This window comes from Leptonychotes weddellii, chromosome 8, assembly GCF_054177405.1.
Source record: "Leptonychotes weddellii isolate Sample4059 chromosome 8, ASM5417740v2, whole genome shotgun sequence".
In the NCBI taxonomy this organism is placed as follows: domain Eukaryota; kingdom Metazoa; phylum Chordata; class Mammalia; order Carnivora; family Phocidae; genus Leptonychotes; species Leptonychotes weddellii.
This window is the reverse complement of record NC_138376.1, coordinates 29,341,393-29,359,777: the sequence shown is the minus strand read 5'-3', so window position 1 is coordinate 29,359,777 and position 18,385 is coordinate 29,341,393. Positions and strand designations below refer to the sequence as shown.

Here is an 18,385-nt window from a genome sequence, read left to right as displayed (position 1 = left end):
GGGGGGCACTCACAGGGGCGCTCTTTGGCTGATCCCGCTCTACTCCGGGTCTTCAGACTCGGGCTGGACGCGTCCGGGAGATCCAGAGGTCCCGGAGCACAGAGACTGCTCAGGGAGTGGGGGACGCAGCGGGGCGTGGGGGAGGGGAGAGTCAGGGGAGGGTTCTTGGGGAAGGGGGGGATCGCAGATGGATGGAGGTCTCCTTTCACTTCGGGCAGGACACACCCGACCGGGACCCGCCCAGAATTGGCGGATGTTTTAATGTCCCGGGACCTCCCTTGGTCCGGGGACCCAGACAGCTGTGTCCCTAGCCCCAAATGCCGGACCCGCAGTCCTGGCGCCGCCTCCATCGAGGAGGGCAGGGCCTGAGTCCCAGAGCGGCCATTCTGAAGCCAGTCCCCAGAAGGTAGCAGGGAAACGTTTCTGGGTGGGAAGTGACCCTGCACTGGAACAGTGGTAAGGGTCCTGAGCACTTGGACTGGGCTGACTGGGCAGCGGGAAGACTGTCTCTGCTAAGGACCTCAGGTCGCACCTCCACCCACCCCCCACCTCTACACTTTCACAAATGCAGCGGAACTGCCTCGTCCTGGAGGCTGGGCGGCACCCCTTTTGCAGAAGTGCTGAACCTCCTTACCTGCAGCACTGGCCCAGGGAGGATGACAGTGATGGCCATGACAGCAGAGAGTGCTTCTGCAGAGCCCTCGCTGTGTGTCAGGCATTGTTCCGGGGGGTTAACTCGCATTTACTCATTTCATCCTCACCTACATCCCATTTCCGAGATGAAGAAACTGAGGCTCAAAGAGGTTAAATACAAGTACATGGCTGCATAGCCAGGGAGCTGGGCCTGTTAACCACCAAGATGGGGCTTGGTGCGGATCTGTGGGGGGTGTTCCCCAAAGTTCCTGCAGGGCTTTCATCTCCTTAGCTTCCCCTCCAACCCCCTCTGCTCCACACGCACTTCGACTTCGCCCCTTCCTCAACCATCCCGGGGCTTCCACCATCCCCGAGATAAGGATCTGGTGTGTCTGAAGCCCAGATCTCCCGCTGAGTACAGACAGGTACATGCAACTTCCTCAGATTCCTCCAAGGTCAAGAGCAAGCAGCCCTCCTCCTCCCAGCCCTGCACCTCCACCTATTCCAAATCTCTGTCATCGGCCCCACATCCACACACTCCCACAGTGGTCTTAAAGGCTTCCCTCACTACCCACACCAAATAGGGCCAACGGCCTAGGCTTTTGAGTATCTCCTCTCGGTTCCTCCTGGACCACTCCGCCAGGATGCAGGCTACTCGCCCCTGCAAGGCTCTCTCCCCTTCTGGTCTGCTCACACCTCTGTTGCCAGCTGCCAGGGAACACACAAACCGGATCTTGCCTCCTCTTTGCTCGGTGACCTTGGGAGAGGCCTGCTGCCCCATCCCTGGCATGGCAGAGCCAAGCATGACCTGGCTCCCACCTGTCTTTCAGTCTCCCTGTACTAAATCCCAGGCACAGTCCTGCCCCGCAGGAATCCCTAAATCTCCCTAAATGTCCTTCCACCAGGAGCAGTCCCTTTCAACTCTCAAAGAAGGCCCAGCTAAAACCTCACCCCCTCCATGAAGCCTTCTGCCCCTACCCCCAGCAGAATGAACACCTTTCCTCTTTGCATTCCTATTATTATATTTGTAACCATGAGAATGATGGCAACCACTGGCACTTACCACGTCTCAGGTACTGTTCTAAGTCTACACTGAATAGCCCATTTAACCCACACAACAACTCTATGAAGTAGGTGCTATTAGTATTCCCGTTTTACAGATAAGGAAACTGAGGCACAGAGAAGTTAGGTATCTTGTCCAGGGTCATGCAGCTCTACCGCCTTAATGCCCAAAGCTGCATTGGCTGCATTGTATGAGTTAAGTCTGTCTCTGTCCCGCTGAGGACTGAGGTCCTGTCTCTTACATCTCCGGGTCCCCTGAAACACCACGTGTCCTGCCTGGCAGTGCTCGTTGCAAGGATGGGATTGAGCAGGGGAGGGGGGATGGAATGGTGTTCTTCCAGCTGGTGAGACACCCTGAGCTGACCTGGGGTCTAGGGTAAAGAAGGGAAGGAGTTGTCCCCATGGTCCCTGCCCCTGGGGAGGCCCTGGGTGGAGGGGAAGAACCTCCTTGCCCTGCAAGGGCTGAGATTGAAGAGTGGTTGAATGTCCATGAATGTGTGTGTGTGTGTGTTTGTACACACATGCATGCGCATGTATTCATGCACACATGTGTATGTGTTTGGGTGCAGGGGCCCAGTTGCCCCACAGAGCCTGGTGGTCACTGCAGCCTCTCCCCCAGGGCATCATCCAAGCATACCAAAGTGGGGACATTGTCCTTGACAACACCACCAGCATGGGCCGCTGGGAGTTCATGGGCTCCTTCTTCTTTTCCGTGTCGACCATCACCACCATTGGTAAGAGTGGGTGGGACTGGGGAGGCTGGTCTCCCCCTAGAGGATGGGGGGCAGGGGACCAGTGCCTTTTAGAGGGGTCACTAGGGCCCCGTGACTCCAAGCGTAGTCAGGCCCTCCAGTGTGGCCATCCTGCCTGTGGGCAGGATCTCGGGCTCCCCTGGGATCTGCTGAATCAGTTTCTGCATTTCACCAAGGTCTCCAGGAGGTTTGTGTGCAACACTCACATTTGAGAAGCACTGCTCTGGAGGATCTCTGCCTCACACAACCTTTCAGGAAGCAGGGGGTCTCCCCTGTGCAGCAGTAAAGATGCTTCTCAACTTTATAAGTGTCCAGAGCCAAGCCCACCCAACACTGAGCCCAGGGGTGGAGACGAGGGGCAAGGGAAAATTAGGAAGGAGGGAGGGGCCGAAATCTAAAAAGAGCCTTTCCGGCCCCTCTTCTCAGCATTGGGGAAAGGTGGCCGTTCCTGGAAGCCTCTCCCCAGCTCACTGTGGCACCCTTCACGCTCCTCACCATCTTCTCCAAGCCCACTTCCTCCCTCACACACAGGGACCCCTGGAGCCAGATCTCAATCCCGTCTCCCTAGCCCTGCCTTCAGGAGAGCAAAGGTAGAACTTGTCTTGGGAAGGTGCCTGAGGGCTGCTGGAAAGGGAAGGAGAAGAGCAGCCTAGGTCCCTCCAGCTCTGAAACCCAAGAAATGACTCAAGTGCAGAACCCCATCCCCCTGCCCTTGGGGTTGCCCCTCCCTGCATGACACTGGATTTACCACCAGGTGGCAGGCTGACACCACTGCTGGCCAGGGCCACCTCCACCAGCTCTGGGCGTGCCAGGATCCTCTCCCCAGGAACCAGGGTCCCAGCCTCCGTCCTCCCCAGAGTGGAGCCAGGCAGGAGCACCCAGAGGACTCTCCATCTAGTTTTAAAGCAGCAAATACTTCTTGGTAACGGGTCTGAGGGCTACACAGGAGCTTGGGCAGCCCTCCTCCTTGAGGCAAGCATGCTTGGGGGAGGCCCCTCAGACTCCACGGACCCTGTGACCCTGGAAGGACTAGCCAGGATGGTATTTATTCCTCTTTACACCCACTGAGCCTAGTACAAAGCCCCAATACAGTGGACACTCAACAAACCCTGACACGTTAATGAATTCCAAAAATACCCATTCCACCTGCACTCACTGAGTCCCTGGGTGGGAAGGGATGTTGAGGCGCAGTCACTGCAGGGAGGCCTCCCTGTTGTGTGGGGGCCTTTAGTCTCTAAACCCTGCACCTCCTACACCCTTTGCCCCAGACCCTGGACTTTGGCCCTCTGAATTCTGACTTTGGTAGCCTGTCCCTTCCTCTTTACTCGGCCTGACGCAGCTCTCTCTGAAGGGAAGAAGGGCAGAGGAAGGGGGAGCCCACCCCACCCTGCACACATGATCTACTTGTACTAGGCACTGTGAGGGGCTCTTTTACAATTGAGATTTCAATTGAGGGGCTCTTTTACAATTGAGATTTGTCCATATGGCCTTATCTCCAAGGATAGGGCTTATTATTTTCATGTCACAGAGGGGTAAACTGAGGCACATAGAAGTTACACAATTTCCCCAAGGTCACATAAGCAGCAGAGTTGGAATTTGAAACCCAGCTAGGGGACAGTATTGCTCTTAAGCGTAAACCTTTAGGAGGTTTACAAGATAGAGTGGGAATTCTAAACAACAGGAAGAAAGAGAGGGCCATTCTGGGGTGGACAGTAGGGAAGTTCATGTCCCTGTGATTCTGACCACACACGCATGCACGAGCATGCAGAGGGGATGCAGAGAGAGGAGGAGGAGGGCAGAGACAGGAAACGGGGTACCTATGGAACACTCCACAAGGAAAGGAAGGAATAATTTGAGAGACACAGCAGAGGACTGCCTCCTTGGCATCCCTGGGACCCTGGGTCCAGCACCCAGTAAAGGCTATACTTTCCAAGACCCAAGATGAAATAGGGTCTGACAGGCCCTTGAACACTTCTAGACCAGCCAGACAGGCCTGAGCCCCCACTTTGTCCATCACCTATGAACTCCATCTCTGGCTTGCTCATTTGTTCACTTATCCAGTCATGCATTCATTCAACAAATAGACTTAGTAGCTGTGGGAGCCTGACAGTTCTGGGGAAACAATGGTGAGCGGAAAATGACAAGTCCCTGCCTTTGGGGGGTGCTGACATTCTAGTGCAAGAGGACACCCAACAAATAGATACATAGACAATATTCAGGGAGTGGGAGGTGCTTTGAGAAAAATAATGCCAGGTAAGGGGCTCTGATAGTGAAGGGGGCTATTGTATATCGAAGGCCTTGTTGATACGGTAAACTTGAAGCAGAGACATGAACAGAATGAGGGAGAAAACCATGTAAATATCTGGGGAAGCAAGTGCAAAGGCCCTGAGGTAGGAGTGTGACTGCTGGGCTTGGGCAACAGGAAGGAGGACAAGGTGACTGGAAAGGTTGGAAATGAGGCCTGACTTTGGAGAAGGTGCAGGGCAGCCACACAAGGCCTTCCTGGTAGGGCTCTCTCAGGATGTCCTGGGGCTGGACTAGCAATGGAAAAGAGGTGACAGGTGGGAGGCCTGCTGAAGTGAGAGGTGGCTTAGATGGAGCATGGGGTTCTAAAGCAAGGGGGCTGCTGATGTCCTCAGACCAGAAGCTGGTGCAGTGGAGTTGGGTCATTCATCCATTCATTCACGAAGCAAACATTCCTCTAGCAGCTTCAGTATACTAGATGCTTGAGGGGACACATTCCCATCCATGACACATCTCCATTGCCTCCTTTTGTCCCATGGCACACTGTGAGGTAGATGTATACCCACCTTACAGACAAGGACACAGAAGCTCAGAAAGGTCAAACCATTCACCCAAGGTCCCACAGCCTTCAAGGGGCAGAGCTGGGATTCAAACGCAGGAAGCACCTCTGATTCCAAAGCCCATGCTCTAGATGAGTGCATGCTTTGGCCACTCTTGGGACTATGCCCTCTGAGACCCCCCAGTAAGGTGAGAGTGAGGTAAACCACCAATACAAGTGAGCATGGGGTATGTAGGAGTGCTGACCCAGTCTGCCTCCCCAGGGGGTGCAGGGTGCAGGGCATCTGTTCATCTATTGACTCATTCATTCCTGTATTTCTCATTCATTCATTCATTCATTCTTAAAACTCATTCAACACACATTTGGTGAGCACCTATGAGGTGTCAGATCCTGTGCCAGTTGCTGAGAATATAAAGCTGATTATGACTCAGCCCATGCTCTTGAGGGGCCCTTGAGAATAGCAGACTTGGAAACAAATCATTCCCATACAGTGGGTTCCCCTCAAAGCCGGCAGAGGGCTGGGGGAGCCATGGCACTGGGGCTGCCATTTCTATGCTCTTGGTAGAGGGAGAGTCATACTCAAAACACAGAGGCAGGAAGGGGCTGGGGACTCAGCAGGGCAGGAATGTGGCCAGAACTGGGAAAGTGGGGGACCAGATGAGCTTGGCTGGGTGAGACTTTGGGCTTTCCTCAGCAGACTCGAGGAATCCTGGGAAACGATATAATCAGGCTTGCATCTGACTCAAGGCAAGGCAGCGGTGCTGACCAAGAAGTGGGGGGACAGAGATGGAGAGGAATGACGGAGGAAAGAATGCCCAGGCTGATGGAATCTTTCGAGGAATGCCTCGTCCCCCTAGCCTCCCCATCCCTTATCTTCATGACAGGAAGATAGCCAACCTCCCCCTCCCCCAGGGCACCTGATTGTCCATCCACCACCCCTCACTTCCAAGGGGCTTGGGGGGGGAGCCCAGGTGCATTAGTAAGGACCCTCCGGCAATCAGGTTTCAAGACAGAATCAGATGTGTAAGAGATGTATCGGGGGAGGGGAAGGAGGTCTTTGAAGGACGAAGAAGGAGCCCGAGAGATGTTTGGAGCCCCAAGCAAGACTGACTGCATGGGCCTGGGGCGGCGCCCAGAGACAGGAGCCTGGAGGCAACAGGGTCCTGGCTGGAATGGTGTCTGTCCCAGAGGTGCAGCATCTGGAGGCTCCACACCCTTCCATGTCCCTCTCCACGTCCTTCTGTCGGTCCACAGAGGGGGAAACAAAGGGAGAGAATGGAGTCTCACACTTGGTGGGTTTGCGCTCACACACACTGCTGAGCCTCCTGGAGCATCTGTTTTCCAGTCCGTAAAATATGGGGCGTAATCCCCACTTGGACAGCCGGTTGTAAGGTGGGACTGAGGGAATGAAGGCACAGTCCTGGAGTGGGAACAAAAGGTCTCGGTAAATACCAGCTGCCAAGTCTGGAGGGGGTGAGGAGCAGTGGCCCCTGGGGATGGAAAGGGCCCCTGATGTGCCTCCATCTCGCCTCAGGCTATGGCAACCTGAGCCCCCGAACGATGGCCGCCCGCCTCTTCTGCATTTTCTTTGCTCTTGTGGGGATCCCGCTCAACCTCGTGGTGCTCAACCGACTGGGGCATCTCATGCAGAGGGGGATGCACCGCTGTGCCCGCAGGCTGGGGGGCGCCTGGCAGGTGAAGGGGCTGTGGGAGTAAGGGGAGGGGCGGGTTATGCTACGATGAGCCAGGTAGTGGGAATCGGGGGCCCAGAAGAGCAGGGGTTACTTCTGGAAAGCAGGGTTCCTGGTGGGGATGTGGTGGGATTGGAGGCCACTGCCCAGAATGGGGGTCTTTAATAATAAAGGGACATCAGTGGGGGAGACGCCGTGGTACCTGGGGGACAGGAAGGGAATGAGCCAGCCAAGGTCTTGCCCAAGAACCTGGAGAACGCAGACTACGTAGAGGGGTCGCAAGGGCAGCCCCTTCCCCCTGGCAGGGAGCATTCGCCTGGCCTCCAACTCTGGACCGCCCCCCTCCCCGGCTGTCTTGTCCCCCAGCACTGGGTGGTGGCCACACAGGGCTCTATGTGCACCCACAGGACCCGACCAAAGCTCGGTGGCTGGCAGGTGCTGGTGCCCTCCTCTCGGGCCTCCTGCTTTTCCTGCTGCTTCCCCCACTGCTCTTCTGCCACATGGAGGGCTGGAGCTACGTGGAGAGCTTCTACTTCGCCTTCATCACCCTCAGCACCGTGGGCTTCGGCGACTACGTGATTGGTGAGAGAGCCCTGCAGGCAGTGGGAGAGTGGCCTGGACACTCAGCTGCCGGCCTTCCAAGGGGTGTGGGGGGGAGCCCAGGTGCATTAGTGAGGACTAATGCCCGCTCCGTCTGCTGGCACCTGCTATGTGCCAGGCCCCGTGGGGGTTTGCAGGCCCAAAGTCCAAAGGACACGGTCTCCCTGGCAAGTTCAACCTGCTTTGTTGTGTGATGGGGCCAAGATCCGGCTAAAAAGTGAAACCTGGAGTTTGACCCCAGGGCTTGGGGCTGGCTGTAAGTCACACTCCTGGCCCTCTTGACAAGCACTGGAAATGTCTGAGGCTCAACTATTGTTATGAGCGCTCACCAAGTTAGGGGAGTCCCTGACCTCCCTCCCTGATCCTCCCTTGTCCTGGGGTCTCTCCTCCCCACTTCACCCTGCCCCATGAAATGCCAAGCTTCCCACTGTCCCTGGGCCACGGTCCATTTGTTCCACGTGGCCGCAGGGACTAGGCAGGAGAGTCTGCATTGGAAAACAACGGGCAGACAAGCTTTGAGCACCAGCAAGGAAGGGCTGTGTGGTCCAGAAGGCCCAAGGTGAGGTTAGATCAGCGGTCACCACCCAGTGTGGGCAAGGCGAGGGGCCCAGAAACCTCTGGCCTTGCGTAATAAAGATGAGGCAGGTGCCCAGCAGGTGGCGGTAGAGGAACATTCTGTGGGCCTTCAGGGGTGGCTGGGCCCTCCGCTCCGCCTCATCATCCCCCTTTGCTGCCCTCCCCTGAAGGTTCACCACGAGAGCAGTGGCCACTGGTACCACCAACACAGTGGTCTCAAGGGGCTCTACACCCTCCCTCAGATCCCTGGCCCTCAATTAGGGAGGAGCCCTGCCCTTCTTCACATCTTTAGAGACAGAACCCTGCCTGGAATATTGAAATGAGGTCTTACCAAAGTAACAAGCAGTTAGCTCATCAAGCAACCTAGAGTGACAATTTTTTGCCCGTTTTACTAAGGAGGAAGCTGAGGCTCAAAGAGGCCAAGCCATTTGCCTGAGATTACACAGCTAGCTCGAATTCTGATCCGTTGACTCCCAAGCTCATACTCTTTCCAGACCACCTCACACATCCCCTCTCTGGGCCTCAGTGTTCCTGTCTATAAAATGGGGGGCCCGGGCTAGGTGATGGCCTTCTCACCTGTGTGCAGAGCCCCCTTCCCTGAACCTCTCCTTCCTTGGGAAGAAGGGTCCTGTGTCAGGGGCCTCATGCTGCCCTTCCCGATATCCTCCATCCTGGGAGGAAGCCTGTTGCTCTGGAAGGAAATCTTGGAGGTTTCCTCCAACTGAGTATGCTCTCACTCCTACCCTCAAAATGGAGAGATGCGTCTAAGGAGAGCTGAGCCCAGTGGCTCCAAGGGCCACATCTAGCCCCCTCCCAGCTCAGAGAGTGATTCTGGGATCTGTCCTCTCCTCTCTGTTCCCACTGTCATCTCTTTAGTCCAGGCAGAGCAGTTGCATATGGCTGGCTACACAGATTAGCACTGCACAACCCTAAGGGGAGTTGCTATTCACACAGAGCACAATGGAATGGCGCCCATGGATTTGTGCAGCCTGTATTTTTGTCTACCCTTGGCTCTTAGGACCTTTAAAAGTGACAGGTGTTATCATGTCACCTGCCCAGCTTCTCTGAAAACATTCAGTGTTTTCCCACAGTCTTAGGATAGAGTCCCAAATCCATGATTTTGGCAAGGGCCTCTGGATGGCTGAGCCCTGCCTCCCTCTCGACTCTGAGCTCTCCCTCTTCCACCCTGCAACTGGGCCACCAGGAGCTCAGCCGGAAGAGCCTCAACCCAGGCCTGCGAGATGTGATGGGTCCTGCCAAGGCCTCCTGCACCGCACACAGAACACTTGAAGCCCTCATCTGCAAGCAGAAACTGAGGCCCAGAGAGGGGAAAGAGGTTGACTAAGGTCCTAGAGCAGGCAAGCCAAGAGCAGGTCGAAGACAGACTCCCAAGCCAGGATACCTATGTTGCAGAATCTTCCAAGGCTGAGCGGGGACAAACCCCACTCCCGCCTCTTCCTCATGTCTCTTGACCTTCTCTGTCCTCCAAGGATAAGGTCAAACCCTTTCCTTGGCTGGGAATGCTGAGGTCCACAGTCTGGACTTGGGGTGCCCGTTGTCCCTGTATCAGCAACCACAGGGGTGCTGTCTTCACGGCCGCTCTTCTTTCCCCGAAGGCCGTGGCCAAGAGCGGCACCCCAGTCCCAGCCATCTGTGCCCCCCCGGCCTCATACCCCCACATCCCCCAATTGCATTTGCAACTCATTGAAGCGCCTTGCCAGCTGCCAGATCTCCCGCCACTTACGATTTCGGCTAAAACAATGAAATCAAACCGGAGAAGGACACCTCCTCCCCCTCAGTTGCCAGGAGCAAGCCGAACTGGTGGGTGGCAGGGGCAGAGAGCTGGCTCACCGCTGATCTCATTTGGGACCGCCAGCGGAATCTTGGCCCCATAACCCAATCAGCTTAATCCAATCCTGGCTCCTGCCAGGCGGCGAGGTGGGGTCAAGGGCTGCAGGCTCATTCCCGAGCTGGGGCCCAGGCTTCAGTGACTGGGAAGAGAGGCTGTCTTAGGGCCAGCAGGGCAGGATGGGAGTGGACAGAGGGGTGGGTGGGACGGGACCTGAAGACAGAAAAAGATGCTGAGGAAATAAGAAGACAGATCTCGCCCTTTGAACAAACCCGATCTGATGAGGGAGGCAAGATAGACCCCTAGGAAAGAGGGAAAAATTAAGTTATGCAGCAGGCTAAGCCTCCAATGACCTCCATCTGTCCCTTCCCTCTGCCATTGCTTATCCAGTCCTGACAATGTTGGGAGCACCCTTGTGGGGGTCTAATGGTGACTAAAACAATCACCCAACTCCAGGTCTTGGGCACCTGTTATGTGCCAAGCACCATTCTGAAAACCTTAGATCTTTGAAGCCGGTCCTGGAAGGTGGACCTCTTGTTGTCTCTGTTTTATAGATGAGGAAGTCAAGGCCCAGAGAGAATAAGTAGCTTAGCCGGCAGAGTACACAGGCTGGGAGAGAGTGTAACAGAGGGGCTCAGCCTCATCTCTGGGAGTGAAGACTAGCTGAGATCTATCTGCAGGATGAGGGGAAGTTAACTAAGCCAAGAGGAGTTGGAAATCAAGAGCATTCTGAGCTGGGAGGACAGCAAATGCAAAGGCAGGACTGATGATAGACGGAGGAAGTGGGGAAAGCCCAGAGTGACAAGCACAGCCCTCAGTGGGAAGAGGTGTGCAAATCGAGGCTGGAGGAGTAGATAAGGACCTTGGGAGAAGAGTTTATGATTTCATCCCAAAAACCAGGGCCTTGGAAAATAATCATCTTCCCCATTTCACAGGGGAGGGGCATTCAGACAGATGACGGTCACACAGCTAGGAAGAACCGAGGCAGATACAAACTCCAGTGGTTCCCTCTGTGCTTCCTAAAGCTCCTGGCAAGTTGCCTCTGTTTAGATATGAGGAAACCAAACACAGAGACAGGCAAACAACAGAGAAGGCATTAGAATCTCTTGGAAGGCTTATTAAAACACAGATTGCTGAGCCTACCCCCAGAGTTTGCATTCGGTAGGTCTGGAGTGGGGTCCGACCATTTACATTTCTAGCAAACTCTCAGGTGATGCTGCTGCTGCTGGTCCAGGAACCCCACTTTGAGAACCACTGGGATAGAGCGCAGAATCTGTCAGAAAGCCAAAGAGGAAATTTAGCTTCCAAACCCAAGGCATCAACCCCAGGAGGCTTCCTAGAGTCCTACAGAGGTGGCCACAAGGCCAGCAATCTCCAATCAATTTGAACTTCCCATATTCTGCTCATATGCACCAAGTCATGTGTGTCTGTTTCTGTTTGGGAATGTGGCCTTGACCTTCCCAGGCCTCCATCCTCTTACTTTGCCTCTCCCCCCAGGGATGGACCCCTCCCGGAGGTACCCGCTATGGTACAAGAATACAGTGTCCCTATGGATCCTCTTTGGGATGGCGTGGCTGGCCCTGATCATCAAACTCATCCTCTCCCTGCTGGAGACACCAGGGAGATCGTGTTCCTGCTACCACCACAGCTCCAAAGAGAACTTCAAGTCCCAAAGCTGGAGACAGAACCCAGATGGGGAAGCAGAACCCCATTCACCACAGCCAGGCTGCCATCCGGAGGAGCCTATGGGAATCATGCAGCATCCAGAACCTTCTACTCACGTCTCATGCTGTGGAAAGGACAATTAGTTCTACTCCAGTATGTGTTCCATCTTCTTCCTCAGCAACAAGCCCCCTGGTTTTAAGCTTAGCCCATGACCACTCAGACTAAAGACTACGTTTTTTTTAATCTTCTCTTGAGGCTATTTGAAGCTATATGATTAAATTCTGCCCAATAGAATCCACAGAGAAATATCCTGTGTGACTTATGAATGTGACTTTTCGCAGCGTGGCGGGGAGGGGGGCGGGAGGTGTTCCTCTTCACTATTTCCTTTTTCTAGCTGGCTGCAATGCTGATATCGTGGCTGGAGCTCTGGCAACCACGTGGCACCGTGAGGTAGAGGCCGTGTTTGAGATTGGTGACACAGTAAGATAGAAAGAACCCAGGTTCCTGATGGTGGCAGAGCTACCATAACAAACCTGGACTGAATACCTCCAGACTTCATTTATGTGAGAGAGAAATAAATGTCGGTCTTATTTACTACAGTATTGTTTGGGCTTTTCTGTCACTCACAACCACAGCTAATTCTAATTGACATACACACCCAGAGACAAAGGCAGCATCTGAGACTGAAACACACACAGTGAGAATCCACTCCCTTCCCAGGTGAGTTTGCCCAGGACTCCCTGGTGAAAGGGATGGGTTGAAGGCTGAAGTACAACTCCTCCTCCACCTCCAGAGACCTTCTAGGTAAACTCACTAAAGATTTGCAGATCATTGTCAGGGCTGATACAGCCAGCAGGCAGCTGGTCCCCGTTTGACTGCTGAATCCTTGCCCTAGGGCTTCCTCACACCAGGGCAAAGCCAGGGGCAGGCCAGTGGGCTCCTCCTGCCTCACCCCACCCCACTTCATTTGAAGACTGTGATTGCACAGTTTGCAAGGCCAGGTAGGCTTTGTAGACGTCACTGCAGTCTGTAGATAGAGTGTCTCCCCCTGAGCCTTTCTGTCTCTTGCCTAGGCTTGCTACTAAGGTAGCACACTCCTTATCACACTGAGGTCCCCAGGCCAGCGGGGAGCCCCTGGCAGTACCAGCCACACCTGAGGGTCACCGGGGGCAGCTGGGTTCTTGGCCTTGGTGGATATCTACGACTCGGCTCCCCTCCACTGTATACCTGTGGTGACACAGGGACCTGAGAGGCTCCATGTGGCCCTTCCCTGTGGACAAACACCTCGGCCTCAGGGCCCTCCTGAAATTGGGTCAGGGGCAGCCTTTTGGCCAAAAAAGAAGGAAGGGTTGTTACACCATCCAGCTTACGCCATCTGGCCTGGCCCTAAGTGGACCAAGGCCAGCCCCAGGAGCAAACACCAGCGAGTAAACAACAGGGTCCATGCCCTCTTCCTAAGGCCCACAGGCTGGGCAGAGGAAAATGGAGGTGAGGCTGAGATCGCTGGGGGTCTGGAACTGGCATCCTTGTACTTAACACACTCCGCAGAGAAGACCCCTAACTCAAAACTGGGAGAGACAGAGGCTAGTGCTGGGTTTATTTCCATGGTCCCAACTCTGCCTCACCTTGAGCCCCTCTCTCCCCATGCCTGGCCTCTTAGACAGAGTCCCTCTCACCCCCCATCGATCTCTTTACCCCACGCACACCCAGACCCATGCTCACAATGGCCGCCCTTGCCAAGGGGAGAACAAGCCCGTGGTACCCACGGTGGGGCAGAGGCAGGCTTCTGATTGGCCAGTTGCCTGCGGATGTCTGCCCCACAGCCAATGAGAGGAGTCGCTGGAGCCCTGAGGCACAAATCCACCCAGAAAGTGAGAGGGGTGGTGGGGTGGGAACGAAGATGAAGAGTGAGCGGTGTGGGGTGTGAGGAGAAGCCTCAAGAAACCATGTTGGGAGCCACCGGGAAAGGTCTGGGTCTGGGAAAGGCGCAAGAACAGTCAGACCTCGGCACAGAAACCACAGACTAGAAGGGGCAGTGAGGTCTTGCCGTCGCAGATGAGAGGGAGGGGAAGGAGGCGTGCTGCTGGCATCGTATGGCAGCCTGAGAAAGCTGTCCCGCCCCGTGCGGACAAGCAACCAGGTCACTCGTTCCCTCGCAGCACCTTGAAGCGGAGGGAACGCGGGCCTCTCAGAGCCGTAGAGCCCGGCTGCTCAGGGTGCGGAGCTCGGAGCCAGCCTACCTGGCTCACCGTTCCGGTGACCAGGGCAAATCACTTCACATCTTGCATCGGCTTCTTCTTCTAGGAAGGGAGATAAGAGCTGGGCTGTGTCCCGGGATTCGATGCGTGTGTAAAGTAGCAGCAGGGTGTGCGTCATCCCCGAGGAGGCGTGATGTGCATCTCAGCTTCTGGCGTCCCACAGCGGGCCCCGGGACCAGGCAGGAGGCAGGGCTGGTGGCTACGTGCTGACCCCTCTCAGGGCTCGGGGCTGGCCAGGCAGGCTCCAGGGAGCAAGCAATGACGTGGGACTCAGCCCCGCCCTGGGGGGCTTCCAGGCTGACACCATCACGCTGCTAGCCAGGATGAGGGGGTCTGGACATGCGTGAGTCATAGAAGATCCTCCTGGCAGAGAAGGGGAAGTTCATGCTGAGCGTGCAAACGCAGGGCCGGGGGACCGGCCACTGCTGCTCCCACAACGCAGAGGGGCAGGTGGACCCCTCACCCCAGTGGCTGCTATGCCTCCGCCCCAACCACCCCCCGCCCCCACCGGACAGGCTGTCCAGTTCTGTGGCCTTCGCACAGCCAAGGCAAGATCAGACTCACTGTCACATGGTGGTTCCCTTTAAACCAGCGACATTCGTCATCACCATGTCATCATCCTGGTCATCATCATGATTTCCTAACATTTATGGGGTGCTTATTATGGGCCAGGCACTGTTCGTTGTAAGCACTTTGCTTGTACTGAGTTATTCTCCCATCAACTCTGAGAAAGGGGCTGTTCTTTTTAATGCAGTTTTAAGACGGGGAAAATGACATTTTCACTGGATGCCAAGCAAGGACAGCCGCCCGTCCTGTGGGTGAGCAGGAGAGAGGTAAGGGCCTGGCATGGGGGCAGGGAGACTCTCCCTTTAAGCCCTCTGTAATCTTCACAAGCCATTCCCCTTTCTGTGCCTCAGTTTACTCATCTGTAAAAGATGAGGCTGACTTCGGGGATTCTGCATCTTACTGGCTCTATTCCCTCTGGAATTTTGTCTGGATTGTTCTAGTTGACCATGTTTCAGGGAGGGCAGTTCCTGGCCCCAACCATCTCCTGAGCTGTCTTTTTTTTTTTTTTTTTAAGATTTTTTAATTTTTATTTATTTGACAGAAAGACACAGCAAGAGAGAGGGAATACAAGCAGGGGGTATGGGAGAGGGAGAAGCAGGCTCCCCGCTGAGCAGGGAGCCCGATGTGGGGCTCGATCCCAGGACCCTGGGATCATGACCTGAGCCAAAGGCAGAAGCTTAACGACTGAGCCACCCCGGTGCCCATTCCTGGGCTGTCTTAAGCATAAATGCTTGGACCTAAAGGTCCAAGGAAGTCTCACTCTGTCTTTGTCTATCTATCTGTCTCTCTCCCTCTCTCTCTCCCTCCCTCACACACACACACACACACACACACACACACACACACACAAAGTTCCCCAGGTCCTTCCCTCACGGCCCCTCCAGCCCTGGCAGCCTGGCTGTGGGAGGGATGTCCGTTCATTTTAGGAACTGGGCCAGAGAAGGCTTGACTCAGTAGCAGCCAGAGGACCCCTATAGTCTGGGCAACAGCTATCTGAGACTCTCCCCATCCCCAGTTCCCTCTACCCTTACCTCACCGGCTCCCCACCCCTGGGCTCCAGGCCCGGAGAGCAATGGCCTGAAGCTGACCCTCTGACAGCCCCCCTCTGCTCTCCCTAAACCACCCACGCTACTGGTCGCTGGGTCTCTCACTCTATTGTCCCTCCCACCCCCACACCCCAGACACTCTCAGTGCTGGGCCCTGGCCCCACTGACCCTCTCTCTTTCTCCCCTCTATACTGTGCTGTGCCCTGTTATGTCCTAACCCTCTTGCCCTTTGCTAACCAAAACTCATCTCCAGTTAAAATTGTTCCTTGGGGTTCAGGGGGCAGCAATCCCCCTCCCCCGCAAGGCCTCCTCAACCCATCCTTAGGGTCTTTGCCCAAGATTCCCAGCCCACCCCCCACTCCGGTCACAACACCCTTCCCAATCCCCATGGCAGCCCTGGCAAGGCCTGGAGGCAGGAGGGACAACCAGAGCTGGACACCCCCCACCCCAGTTAGGGCTTTTGTGGGGAGCCAGGGACACTCCCCCTGCCACACCAGCATAGTCTCCAGAAGTGTGAAAGCAAAACCAATCAGACTCACTCCCATCAGCCACTGAGCCCCCTGCCCCTGCCTGGTTCTGGGGTTAGGATCCAGCTCAGCCTTTGCCTGCAGTCCATCCCTTCCACATCTTTTCAGACCAACTTTTATCTCACTTACTCTTCCCTGGAGTCAGGCAGATGTGAATCTATATCCCGACTCTATCAATTACTTGCTTGCTGTGCAACATTTGAGAAGTCACATAATATCTCTGAGCCTAAAATGGAAATGCTGATACCATCCTCAGGAATGTTTGGATGAATGTGGGGGAGTGAGTAATGAATGAGAAAGCACCCGAGTTGGATCTGCTACATCGTAAGGCTCAGAAATATTTGCTCCCCTCCCTTTCTCTTCTTCCTGGCCTGAAGCTCTCCCTGACCCCACCCTCTTTCATCAGGCAGCTCATGGAGCCCTTCTGCACCCCTTTTCTGTGTCTCTAAGGTTTGCACTGAGGAGTTGTTTGTTGTTTGAGCTAGATGCTGGGGATAATAAGAAAACAAATGAGTGAGGCCAGCCCCTGCACTCAGGGCACAGCTAATCAGATGGGGGAGACATGGCGCTCCAAGTCTGACAAGGAGTTTCCTGTGGGGAACACGGTCCCTTCTTCCCTGACTTCCTTTGAGAAGACCTCCTAGACCCTCCCAGCCTTTGGCCCCCAGTGGACTTGGGAGGGGCAGGAAGTGAGGCAGGGAGAGAGGGAATACATTTGCCAAAGCTCTGGGAGGCAGCAGGAGACCACCTGTAAAGTGAGAGGGTTCGTGTGTGTATTGGAGGAGTGGCCCACTGGCCGACCTCTTGGGTCAGGTCGCTTCCCTGGGGGGTGGGTGTGAGCCTGCAGCAGCACTCCTTGATAATCTGTCTTGGCTCCTTCTCCCCATCCACTCTCGGACTTTCTCTGAACCCCTGAACCTCCCCGGTGGGGGCAGGGTCTGACCTCCATGGGCTGAGTCACCCAGGCTCCTTTGGTCTTTGGCTTCTGACTTGCAGAAGCCTAAGAGGGCAAGTGGTGGGAGGGGAGGAGGGGAGAGGAGTCAGGGTATTTGCCCCCTCTCCCAGCAGGCCCTGGTTTTGGCAGTGCTGTACTCCTTCCCTGAGGGCACAGTGCCTCTCCGGCTGGCGCCTTTCCCAAGGTAGCAACACTGACTGGGTTCTAGTGAGAGCGCCCCCTCCCCACCCCTTTAGGACCAGGGGCCGTAATGACTCCCCACTGTCGCTGGTCCCTGAGCTGCACCATCACCTAGACCTGCCCATACTCTCCATGCTCCCTTCATTACACCCTCAGCAATGAACCCTCGGGAAGTGCCATCTACTTCCCACAAAGACCCAACTGATCCGAGCACCCAATTCATCAACCCCCGCTCCCTCCCTGAGCCAGACTGCAGCCCAGCTGGGAGTTGGAGGCTCAAAACACTGAATTAAAATCATGGAGGAATCCGCTCAGCCTCCATGATCCAGGAGAGGCTCCAGCTTTGGCTCAGGGTAACAAGAGTGGAGACCCAGGCCCAGGTGCCAGGCACACCCCATCACCCTTACCTGCTTCTGCCTGGCTGGGGACAGCAACATGAAGGAAGGGAGAAAAGGCTCCCCTCAACCATGTTCTGGGCCGCGCAGAGAAGTCAGGGAAGAAGGGACAGACCGTGTTCCCCACAGGAAAGTCCTTGTCAGACCTGGAGCGCCATGTGTCCCCCATCTGACTAGCTGTGCCCTGAGTGCAGGGGCTGGCCTCACTCATTTGTTTTCTTATTATCCCCAGCAGCTAGCTCAAACAACAAACAACTCCTCAGTGCAAACCTTAGAGACACAGAAAAGTGCAAAGTGTGACCGCCCCCCCCCACCATCTGGAATACAGCTCCTTCTCCGCGGGTGGTCCAGAGCTGGTCCCTGGGGCACTTGCCAACTCACACCTGTATACCCTTGGGCAAGTCACTTCACCTTGGGGTGGCCAACTGGTCCCAGTTCTCTGGAGACTGTCCTAGGAAAGTGGCGCCTCCAAGGACACCCCTTAGTCCCAGGAAGAGTGGGACAGTTGTTCACTCTACTTAATCTCCTGGTGCCTCAGTTTCCCCCATGTGCCAACAGCAATCGGCCTCAGGAGGAAGGCTGTGGTGTAGGTGGAATGAGTTCATGCACCTGGCACAAAGTCAGTTCTCTATGATTTACCTTCTTTTTCTGAGTTTCCCAGGAGCAGATCATGGGGCGGGATTTGGCTGTCAAGTAGTTGATTTGAGAAGTGGCTCCAAAGAGCACCAGGAGGAAAAGGAGAGTGACCCAGAGAGTTGACGGGCAGGGGAGGGCTGCTGGGCAATCGGGCTCCAGCCTGCTGCAGAACTCTGGGTGGAGCGTGCCT

The 18,385-nt window shown here is 55.4% G+C and overlaps 1 protein-coding gene across 1 annotated transcript in view; it reads left to right on the top strand.

Moving 5' to 3' along the window:
- KCNK17 (potassium two pore domain channel subfamily K member 17) overlaps positions 1-12,230 on the top strand; it is a 13,143-nt gene extending 913 nt beyond the window's left edge. Inside the window, exons 2-5 of the mRNA XM_006742034.3 lie at positions 2,315-2,429; positions 6,785-6,945; positions 7,349-7,523; positions 11,464-12,230. Of these exons, the coding sequence (XP_006742097.2) occupies positions 2,315-2,429; positions 6,785-6,945; positions 7,349-7,523; positions 11,464-11,774 (762 nt within the window). The 3' untranslated portion in view covers positions 11,775-12,230. The remainder of the gene's footprint in view (positions 1-2,314; positions 2,430-6,784; positions 6,946-7,348; positions 7,524-11,463) is intronic.
- Positions 12,231-18,385: the final 6,155 nt, after the last annotated feature.